Here is a 12,195-nt window from a genome sequence, read left to right on the forward strand (position 1 = left end):
ATTAAAACACTGAACACATCCCTTTTCCCTCTGTTCTACAGCTTTTCACTGGGAATCATTCACGCCAATGTGTGAGGGAGACAGGGCTTAGCGTTACTTTCCTTACAAATAGAAGTCTCCAAGGGATTCACGGAGGTTCCTCTTTGCTTTTCTTATAATCAGTAGCAGGAGATTTCCACATTGAAAGTAGATTAGCATATTTATTCAGAGAGAGGATCTCGCGCACAGTCTGTCTGTTTGAAAGCTCAGAGTGGGAAACTTCGTCCTGACAGTTCTGGGCCAGAGAGTGCTGTTTAAGCCTCACTTTCCCTCAGACTGGTGTTTGGGAAGGTGATGTTTATCATAACAAAGCACATGACCATCTATTTATGCAAGTTAAAAGTCACAGAGTTCTGCGTAACTGCTTCTCCTTGGACCCTGTCAATCTTTCCGTTTGTCTAACCTCTCCGCTGCAATCTTTATTTCACTGTTAAACGCAAATACATTTACAAAATATACATTAGCTGTGAACGAAATCACAACCGTATATCTATTACAAAATATTATGTCTGCCAACTAAAAACGTGTCTTAGGCCAGACAGATGAATGCAGCAGCATCGTTCTTATGTGTACTGTAACTCTGACAGGATGTGGAGCTCTCAGCGTTGCAATGTCACTGCAGATTCATTCATTCTTTGATGAATGTCAGTCAAGGCAGCAGGATGACCATAGCTCCCTCCTCTCACCAGAGGAAGCCATTCATTTCCACACTGCAATTAAAGACACTGGAGGGAATAGATTTCTGTACAAATTACGCCGTGTGAGAGGGAATGAGGCACCTTTGGCCCATCATCTACTCTGGGTTTTGTTTTTTTTGCCTCAGGAAAAACAAAACAACAAGTCAAGTGGGCTAAAAGGTCGAGTGTTTTTTTTTCCCTTAAATTCCTTACATAGTCTTAAATAAATGAAAACAAAAGGAAGAGTTTTGAAATCCCCCAAACTATTTTTGAAAACTCTCTTCACTTTCTCAATCCTAAACGGTGCAGCGCTTACTATCAGTGTTGACTATGAGACAAACTGGCCATTGTGCAGCAGAATTCAAGGCTGTTATAACCGCTGCAGAGCTGAGTGAAATGCAGAGTTAATTCAAAAACAAGTTTTAAAAAACTCACTGATGGCTCCTGCAGGTCCCTAAATGTATGCATTAATGTTACATAACTTTGTATATGTATGTAAAATGTATATGTTTGCAGTTGATGGCACCGAAATCACACTACAAGCATGTTTTAAGATGCTAAAAAGATCACTGGTCTTTGAGGTAAATTGACCCTTTACTAAGCCTGCCACCCAATGCTACTCCATCAAGCTGTCAGAGCTACCACGGAGCCCACACTGTCACTAACTGTACGTCTTGCATCAAATTTTGGGGAAAAAACGAAACAGTGACCCCAGAGAGAAGCAAAAGGAACAGTCTTCAATATGAATTTGAAGGATTCAGCAGTGAAAACAGGTCAAAGATATAAAGATAGAAACAAAAGCCTACAGATCACAGTGTAAAATCACCTGGCTATCGAGACAGAAGACAATGAAATGAAGGAACAACACTATTCCTGTAAAGCCAGATAGGGCTTTAAACACTGGTACAATCATTAAAAAGTAAAAGCAGCATGTGAATACATTCAGTGTACTTTCAGTACATAGAAGTGCTAATGCTAGTGATGATAGACTAACGTACTCTTCTAATGCTAGCTAAAACCTGCTTTGTTGGGAATGCAGTCAAACCTCTTGGCTGTACTTGAGAGAGTATTCTGTCATCACACAAGTACTGTGTGAACGTAAAACTGCGTCTTGAATGCAAACTGTGTGCAATTCACGTCCAGTGGCCAGAGACGGACGTTGTAAGAATTCAGATGCTCACACCAAACTTCATGCCCCAACCTTGGAGAGATGGATTCCCATTCACAGCAGCTATATGCACGATTTAAAAAACATTTTGAAATGATAGAATGCCCGAACAATCTGCACATCATTTTGGAAAATCATGATGAGCCTCTTTTTTCAAACGCAGGAACCTTCCTCAGGGACTAGGAACCTTTTGTGGAACTCATTGCATCTCGGCCTCAGGGACCAGAGTCCAAATTAAGGCCGATGCTTCAAGCCGTGTACCACTTAATTAATAAAACAGTACTCTAGTATCGATTTAGGACCATGTTAAGATGAGGGAAGAACATCTTTCTTTGTTTGATAACATTAAAAGTAAAGTTAGGCGAATGCAGACAACAATGGGCTGAAGGAAGCTTTTAGTTCCTTTAAAAAGTATGGTCGGCATTTTTTAAAACTTCCATAGAGCTCCTGTAATCAGTTAAATTGATAAAACAAGCTAGTAACCTCCTGACTCTAGCTTAATACTTATGACACGAACATGAAAGTGGTGAGTATTCCTTTAACTCCATTTACTAATGTAAAAGTGGACTACAGTGGGTAGGAAATGCAGTGAGAATCCCACCCAGGCACAAGACCAGGAAAGATGTTGCTAAATAACCATGGACCACGAGCATCGTCCCGTCACTTCATGTCACAAGGTTCAGTACTTTCCACAAACCATTCAACAACTCCAGATCTCTGCTGTTACAGTATGTGGTAAAGACAGTACCACATGTAGTACATGTGCAGTTCCTCCCTGTTTAATTTCCTACGTGGCTGCTTCACGATTCATTGAGTAGTTTATGTAGAGATTAGGCAAAGGATGCTCCATTTTCAAACATCCGCTCCTCTTAGACCTTTCCCCCGAAGCTTGCCTGTAGTACCAAGTGCCGAGGGGAAGTGGAGGAGACAGAAGGTTACATTCTCCCACTATATACGACCACCTGTTATCATGTGACCGACATGTCATATGTCACTGAGCAAACTTAATTTGCTGATTACGACAGTGAGATGCGGTTTAATGCCCGGGAGAAAGCCAGTAAAGCTACCTTGAGCTATAATTGTTTTTGTTAAGATGTTTTTGTTAAAAATGAACCTTCACGCTCAGTTTATTAAAAGCTTGTTATGATGGCAGTGTGACCTCAGAGCAGAAGTCAACTTTACCTGGAGCCTTGAGATGAAAGATGACCATCCGTAGGATGATAAATTATCTCGACCCCCTCATGACCTCACTGTGACCTGAAGTCATTGCCATTCTCTTCTCTGCTACATTATGCCTGCTACAGAATGGCTTTCTGTCACTCTGCTTGATGTGATGTATTTCTCCAACAGTATGATAAAGCTTCCAAGACGAGTGATTTACCCCAAAACGTTGTGTAATCATTATTTATTCTCGTTGTTCTCGATTTGTCTAATCACCTTAATTGCTGAAATACTATTTTAGAGAGCAGATAATCACAACCATAATAACTGTCAGCTAATCCTTCTCCAAGGCTACTGAAGAAATTTATTTTATTTATTTATTTTTAATTTTTAGATCAATTAATGAGTGAACAGAGTGAGAGACGTGTGTTGACCAAATTTATTGACCCATAATCTAGGAAACTTTGATTTGTAAGTGTTCATTTTGAAGCAAATTTTATGTGTGTGTGTGTGTGTGTGCGTGTGTGTGTGTGTGTGTGTGTGAGTGTGTGTGTGTGTGAGAGAGAGAGAGAGAGAGAGATAATTCTGTCAATATTCTGTCAATATTTTGTCATTTTCTGTCAATCTGTTCAATAATCTGTCATATTCTGTCAATATTCTGTCAATATTCTGTCATATTCTGTCCATATTATGTCAATATTCTGTCCATATTCTGTCATATTCTGTCAATCTGTTCAATATTCTGTCATATTCTGTTAATATTCTGTCATATTCTGTCAATGTTCTGTCAATCCGTTCAATATTCTGTCATATTCTGTCAATCTGTTCAATATTCTGTCATATTCTGTCAATATTCTGTCAATAATCTGTCATATTCTGTCAATATTCTATCATATTCTGTCATATTCTGTCAATATTCTGTCATAATCTGTTCAATATTCTGGCAATCTGTTCAATATTCTGTCATATTCTGTCAATGTTCTGTCATATTCTGTCAATATTCTGTCATATTCTGTCAATCTGTTCAATATGCTGTCAATATTCTGTCATATTCTGTCAATATTCTGTCATATTCTGTCATATTCTGTTCAATATTCTGTCATATTCTGTCAATGTTCTGTCATATTCTGTCATATTCTGTTCAATATTCTGTCATATTCTGTCAATCTGTTCAATAATCTGTCATATTCTGTCATATTCTGTTCAATTTTCTGTCATTTTCTGTCAATCTGTTCAATATTCTGTCATTTTCTTGAAACACATCAGGCTCAGTGATCCTGGGAGCTATGTTGTCCGGGGACCCTGGTAGGGTCACCCAAGGCAAACAGGTCTCAGGGGAGAGTCCAGACTAAGAGCGGTTCAAAAATGATGAATAGCAGCCCACAGACTTCAGCCACCTCGCCCGGACCAGGGAAACCGGGGCACCCTCCCGGAGCCAGACCCAGGAGGGGAGCTCGTCAGCAGCTCGGGTGCAATGCAGACCGGGCGGCGGGCCGGGCCCGGGGCCTGGGCGAGCTTAAACACTATTTCATTGAATAAACACTAAAAAGTCCTCAAGGGCACAGATTTATCAAGGCTGTGAAATACTCTTCTCATTTTAACAGCAGCTAAAACATTTATAAGTGAAACCATCTTATCAATGGATTTGGATTTTTATCAATATTTACTGAAACAGCACCTACATCACCTGTCTCTAATAGCTAAAGGTGAGGTGTTACCCGACATGCACACCAAGTCTCTCATGTATTTTTTTTCTCTAAATCAGGGGTATCCAAACTTTTTTCAAAGAGGGCCAGATTCCCTGTTGGCCCTGTCAGCAGGGTCAACAGTCCCTGCTGACATTATTTTAAACAATACAAGTAGCCTATACATACATTGTTATTTAATAATTGTATTTTCAATGACAGCAAATAGCAAGGTAACCAAATGTAAGCATTCAGGTGTGAACTCATCTCAACAACTATTCTGCCTTTCTTTCACATCTTGAAAGTCAGATGACATAAAGAACAAGCCATTAAAAGCTAATTACCGAGAAACGGATCAATATTTTCCCCTCAAGACAATCCTAAACATGACTTAGTGAGGGTGAAAAGTTGTCTGACATTTAAGTTCAACTAGCCCTGGTCTTTAATCAAAGATCATTCAGAAAGGGATCTTTTGTGTTATATCTACAGTTACATAACTCAAACCATTATCTTATTCAAAGGTTTAAAGTAAGTGGCATAAGTCCAAGTGTAGATTTTAAATGTGGGGGAGTACAGAAATTGAAAACTACAGGCTTTGTATGTATAGTTCCCAACCTTTTTAGCATGTAGTTGCTTACGTGTGACACCTCATCACAGGAAATAGCCTTAGTGTGGAAATGAACTTGAGCAGTTAAATAATAAAAATAAATCCCTCTGAGATTGTTTAATTTAAAGAGCTTTTAGATGCCTCTCAAAGAAGAAAATATGCAATATTTCATTAAAAAAAAGGAAATAAAACCTTAGATAAAAGTCTGAAAAACATAAAGTTTAGTCTAACAGACATGTATGTTTATTTATGCTGGATTCTTTAATTATCTTGTCCTCCGGTTGGTAATCACTGCTTTAAACATCCACATTTTTATCAAGAATATAACTTACATGTGGACGACAGATCAGCTGACCGCGTGATCGCCGCTCTGGGCATGCTCGCTCCCGAGAGATGGAGGTTTGGCATCTCACGAGGCGCAGCTGTCACAGCGGCACACAGACAGAGGGGAAGGTAAACTCCCGACTCAAACAAAGGTAAGTGTCGGAGAATAAAACGACCAACAGGGACTTTTCACCGCATTGCATTACTACTTACACACTTTATTTTTTTTTTTGCAGTTACATTTGCAGTTGATCACCCGTGATCAGACTCCAGAAGTTCACTTGATGTCAGTGTGTTACCGGGACGGGGCGGAGAACGGTTAACGTTTGCGTAAAATGAGAGGCGAGGCCGCTGACGTTATCTTTTCAGGTTTGACGACCTGCAAAGAAAAGGCTCAGAGTTTTATTTGCCTGTCAAAGATTTAAAACAATGTTGACATTGCATAAATTAAACACAACTATTTGTTAATACTTGGACCAAACCAATCAATGTTTCAGCTTCACATGTGTCTGTTTTCATGTCGTAGTAAGCGCACAGGTTGTTTCTTGTTGTAGATTATTGGTCAAACCTCAGCTACACAAGTTTTTAGGTAAAAATGTAACGTTTTGCCGATGCTGCGCTGTAATTGGCCAGACTGCGTTCAAAGGCGGGACTTAACGAAGGATCAATTGGGAGCCTGTAAGATACATGTTCCTGTTTTGTTTATTATATTCAAGATTTGAAATGGATACTCATTGCACATGTTGTTCTTTAATAGCTTGCTATTGTTGACCAGATTGCTTTATTTATGGGCAGCTGTCGAAGGAAATGCGTGTGTTCTTGCAAACACACTGAATGTGCAGACCATGTGCATATGAGAGCAATAAAAAGACGTTGCACATTCAAAGCACAGAATACCAACGGTTTTCTCACTGCTGCTTTGCTATTTTGGATCTGGACCCAGAGAATGTGCTTTCTTCTCCTGGACAATGTCATTTTAACGAGGTGGACAGCATTGTTATGGACGATACTGAGAACCATCTGGCCACCTCGTATCCGTGTCATAAAAGAGGTCTCCTTAGCCCAGCTGTAAAATACAAACGGGGAATATCACACCTAATGTGTCTGACTCTCTGCCAGCTTTGTCCTTTTTTACAACATTCATCGCTCTCATTCAGTTATATTATTATTGGAGTCCAGTTGAAACCATATGTTGACTTCATTAACTTCATGATTAAATATAAAGTTGACAGTGTCACCGTCTCTAGTCTGGTTTATTTCAGCCGAGACAGCCGGCTAAAAGAGAAAGCATGTGGCTTAATACGCAGCTTGCTATAAAAATCATAGGTTGGGAAAATAGAATGATGAATGTGTTTGAGGAGAATCTCATAGCCGTGTTGACAAACTTGTTGATGTTATTCACGGTGGTCTCACAATGGTTTCCAAGAATTACAGCCAGGAACGACCAGAGATCGGTCACAGGGCATATCTCATACACACCAGCAGACCACACATTAGTTAACTGCTGCATAAAAGTGACATGGAATTTTTCCAGACCATAATGTCCACTTGTGCGTTACCATCATGCACAACAGAGGTCATGTGAGAGTGCAACCTGAGCCCAAAATGGCATCTATCCAAATCCCGCAGCTGCCCCCCAAGGGCCACATCACACAGGCCAAATATTTCCCCTCAGCAAAACATAAAACAATGATCTGGCACGCTGCCTAATTTGAACTGCATCCCGCCAAGTGACCAATACATAGAAGGCCTTTAAAATAAGAGACATTCTTGAGACGCCGGCTGGGAGGGAGGGAGGGAGCTGACACCTGTGGCTGTCAGTCTTATTAACATTGTCTGAGGACTGAGCAATGCCACCATTCAAGCCCAGACACAGTGCAGGATCGACTTGCAGGGAGATTTTCATGATGTGCCCGACAGCAGAGCAGCAGTGTTTCAATCGCAGTACAGTGCTGACTGCAGACCGACACTGAACAGATCCCATAAAAGATCAAGCTTAAAAACGGATTTAGACATGAAGTTCAGTCAACAACACCAATAATTCTTATACTCAGCTTGTGTATTCTAAATTCTACATTTCAGCACCTTTTCTTGCTGGAATGGGAACAGAAATATACCCGGGCATCAGTGCCAAGATTGGACATTCCTTTTCAATTCCAGTGAATGTAAATGTATTTACCATTAAAGGTAATACAGTTTAAACATGCAGGCAAAGTGTGCAGAGTTCTAAAGGTCTCTGCCATACAGATACATATTCATCAAGCTTTCTAATATCCATTTGGTCACTACTGTTATCACATTTACTGATCTGTTGTTCCTACCTGCTAGACCTGAGTCACTGGGTGCTGTCCCAGTATGCACAGAGCACAGAGGAAGAGAAACAGACCCGGACAAGGTTGTCAGTGCATCTCAGGCTCGTGACGGACAGAGGGACAACATATTTAAGACCCAGAGACCTAAACTGACTCGTTCTTATGTGTAGTGATAGTGTTGACTTCTGAGGGAGCAATGTAAGCACATTGCATCAAAAAACTGCTGAAAAAAAATATGAATAAAGTCTTACCTGCCCCTGCTGCGTTGGTCATCTTATTGAACATCTACAAGACAAAAGAAATAACAAGCCATTAGTAAGACAGTAAGATCATTTTGAGCGGAGGCTACTCATCTTAAGGAGGTGGATAGCTGAAACCATGGAAGAGGGATTAGAGCAACGACAATAAAATTGAGATTTTGGCTTTGGCTATTTGAATGTAGCTCAAAAAGCATGTCACATTATTTGGCTGTGAAAACCATTAGAGGCACACACCCAGTTCCCTGAATTCAGGAATAGAGGATGTCACCCTGCGTTCTTTTAAAGTGCAATCACTGTCGTAATGACTAAGTCAATAAAGAGAATCTCCAGCAGGGATGGTGGCATGATTTAGCACTCGTTGACTCCAAATTATCTGTTGTTAAGTCAGGAAATGGAAAAAAAAGACAGGAAACACCATGAGATTCATACTTTTAGCTGAAGATTAAAGGACATTTTATTGAGACACATTGTTACATTGTTTGTGTTTGGGAAAGTGGTGTAAGGAAATGGATGATACATACAACCTATTCCTGCAAAATGAAAGAAAACCTTGATTCTCACTTAAAACCAGTCAACCTCTGATTCTGAAAGGTGAAGCTAATGCAGAAGTGCCTTAAACTTACATTCTCTGTACTGGCCATCAGGGGCGACTCCTCTGGTTGCAAAGAGAAGATTCTCCCTTGGATAATCACCTCAGTAAACATTGTAAATATGAATGTGTTGTCTCAATTGGTAGTTTCTAGTCATTACATTACAATACAGTCTTTTAGCAGACGCTTTTATCCAAAGCGACTTACAATAAGTGTATTCAACATAGCTATTCAAGAGAACTACTAGTCACCAGAAGTCATATAGTCTTGGCATAATGTTCATTTAGTAAATTATGGTCCCATTTAGAGTAAAGTAGACCATAAAGCAGGGTACGTTTTAAGGTGTGGCTACCTTCTGATTGGTCGCTACCAGAGCTGTATACGGTGTCTCTAACACGGCGTCACTCTTCCGCAGTCCAAATATGGTCACTTCCGTTCACTGGTTGCAAAAAACAAGATGGCGATGGCAAAAATCCAAGATGGCGATGGCCAAAATGCCAAACTTAAGGCTATAAAAACCAAGGTCCACAAACCGATAGGTGACGTCCTTGTGACTACGTCCACTTCTTATATATAATCTATGCTTAAAACACTGGGTGATAGAGGTCCTTGATTTTAAAGGTTCATTTTGCAAGTGATGAAATGACCGCTAGAAGCACTGAAAGTGTCTTCCTAATCAGGACCAGTCAGGATTGCTTGCCCTCCCTTGGCAAAGTCTCTCCTCCATTTCCCCTCCAGTGCCCCACTGGTCTGATTTACTCTCTTGTTTGCTGTCACTGTTTCCACATTTTTACCCTGGCAGAGATGAAATGCAGCAAAAACTCCGAGCCTGCAGGTTTGCAATACGGTCGACTCTCCGTCAGGACGGTCACTTGGCAGTCAGCCCACGTGGTGCTGATTCAAACTCCCATCAACGTATGTGCAAAAGTTGCATTGGTCAGTTCGACTCAACATACTAAGTTAGTCGTGTACTGCATGTTTCATGAGGGCCACGGCCCCCCACTGTGATCATGGCAGCAGAAACGCTCGCAGTGTAAAGAAGCACTTGGCTGGATGAGCGACCTATATGGCTGCCACTTTGCTGTGACAACAAAAAAAAAAGACCCGATTGGCTGGATTAAACAGGACAGGTGGCTTTGTTTGTGCACTATCTGTCTTTGTTACACGGTCTTTGACACTTTTAGGCCACACGGCATGAGGTTGGAGGACAGCGGGCACCTGGAGGGCCAGCTTTGATTTATTCAGATGGAGAGGAAGATTTAAAGCAAAGAGAGTCCCAGCCAAGAGATTTCTGGCAGGTTATATTAAACCACCAAGGGTGTCCATGTGGTTCCAGGGTTAGCATGCTCAACCACTCCAGTATGTGTCTCTGACTCTTACTTAACAGAGAAACAAGAAAAACAAGTCATAAACGTATGACTCAGACCCTTAAATATGTATTTTTACCTCCGTTTAAATATGGAAGAGGTGAGCGGGGTCTCTGAAAACTATGAGGGGCAGCCACTGATGTAACCCTCATTATTGACTGTGAGATTTGGCACAGTCTGGCAGAATTTCATCACATATATAAATCTGTAACAGAGCTCAAAGGCAGGGTTTAATGTACAGAATCATGAACGGCCATCATCTCTGTGCATTCAAAACCCACATGTGTCTTTGAAGGGAGGGAAATGCAACGGACCTGATAAGTTAATCTCCACGGACCAGCTTTAGACCCAGTTCCAGAAATAAACTTGCAAAAATTAGCACTCCAAAAACCGGATGCCGGGCCCCAGTGGAGATGTGCTGATTTGACAAGGCTTCAAAGGCTTCAACACTTAACTCTCCCGTTTTCAACAGCCAAGAGAAAGTATTTCATCCTGGCATAGATAGAGCGCTGACCCACTTTAAACACATCGGCGTATAGTTCAGTCCAGTGGCAGTCAGATGGTGGACACATGTCAAAGGCTGCAGGTCAGGAAAAGTGACATCCTCTTTGCTTTCACCAACAACTATGTTTACATGGAGTGACAGGTCTGCCTGTGTGAATGATAGCTGCTGTCCCAGCACAAATGACACCTTGACTGAGAGTCAACAGGGCAGTTACAGGACCGGTCGGTCCGAATGACAGCGCGGCGTGTCCCATGTTCTGCCCATCTCTGTCAACACCAATTAAAGTAAGAATCCTCCATCCAAATACATCTCTACTCACCAATACTAGAAGACATTAAAGAGCTGGCCTCAACATTGTGCTGAGCAGCAAGGTCAAGATAACTACTAACAAGATGTATACGATAAGAGCTAAACCGTTTTCATTTTCAAGAAATGTCTTGATTATTTTACCAGTTAATTGTTTAGCCCATAACATGTTCGAAAATACAGAAAAATGACAATTACGTTTCTACAGAGGCCAAGATTATGTTTTCACATTGCTTGTCTTTCTGACAAACAACAAAGATATTTAAAGTTAAAAAAAGGAACAACTGATGCCTTTATATGACCAAAGCAAATGAGACCATCAGCGAGGATATAGTCTACTTCTATAGTTATTCGTAATGCTTGTCAAAATCAAACAAAATGATTAACAGACCTAGTTTTGGCTTTGCTGAAGCGGCTCCTCCTGCAGCCAGGAGCAGAGCTTCGCCATGCAGCTCCGCCGGTCACAGCCTGCTGCAGTAAAATGAGAGGTTTTCTAAAGGGATTCGGGACTGATTTTGTCCACAGGGACTGCCCAAAATCAACACAAGAAAAACAGCAAATCCTCTCATTTGAGAAGCTGTAAGTCGGGAATGTTTGGACACTTTATCTTCACAAATGAAAATATTGTATTAGTTGACAATTCAATTAATCAACAAATCTTTTCCGCTTTAAATACAGTGTGTAAAAAGAGCTTTTAAATAAGTCACAGAAGACTGGTTTTGAGAATAAACAACACACTTGGTAAAACAGACTAAATTGCATTTTTGGAGCAACTACTATAAATGATAATCCCGCTAATATGTTCAGTCAGTAGACTTTTAAAAACTGCAAGTTATGGTAAGTTGCAGCTCTTCAATTATGAATATATATATATATATATATATATATATATAGAGAGAGAGAGAGAGAGATTTTGCCCTTTGCTATTGAAACAATGGCTGTTCTGAAGTCTGTTGACTAAAGGTGCATACCATCACCTTATAGACATTATTGTGTAAGTAATGATATGAAGAATAAACAAACATATATACATATTCATATCTCCCTGCACAAGACAAAATCTTTGTCAACATCCAACACATTCCAGTGAAGATTAGCTCTGCATGCATGATGTGCAGCAGATTTAGGGAGATATGAAGTGCATTCCAGTTTTTAGAGATCATCCAGAGGCGGGGGGGGGGGGGGGGGGGGGGG

The 12,195-nt window shown here is 40.7% G+C and overlaps 1 protein-coding gene across 3 annotated transcripts in view; it reads right to left on the reverse strand.

Moving 5' to 3' along the window:
* stard13b (StAR related lipid transfer domain containing 13b) overlaps positions 1–12,195 on the reverse strand; it is a 72,989-nt gene that overhangs the window by 40,090 nt on the left and 20,704 nt on the right. For 2 of the 3 annotated variants that reach the window (XM_031863778.1, XM_031863777.1), the window contains exon 5: positions 8,225–8,258. In XM_031863778.1, coding sequence (XP_031719638.1) covers positions 8,225–8,258 — 34 coding nt within the window. Of the gene's footprint in view, positions 1–8,224; positions 8,259–11,392; positions 11,588–12,195 lie in introns of those variants that run through there. The other variant, XM_031863782.1, reaches the window with a different exon arrangement.

The sequence above is a fragment of the Anarrhichthys ocellatus genome, unplaced genomic scaffold (genome assembly GCF_004355925.1).
Source record: "Anarrhichthys ocellatus isolate YVR2014 unplaced genomic scaffold, GSC_Weel_1.0 scaffold29, whole genome shotgun sequence".
Classification (NCBI taxonomy): domain Eukaryota; kingdom Metazoa; phylum Chordata; class Actinopteri; order Perciformes; family Anarhichadidae; genus Anarrhichthys; species Anarrhichthys ocellatus.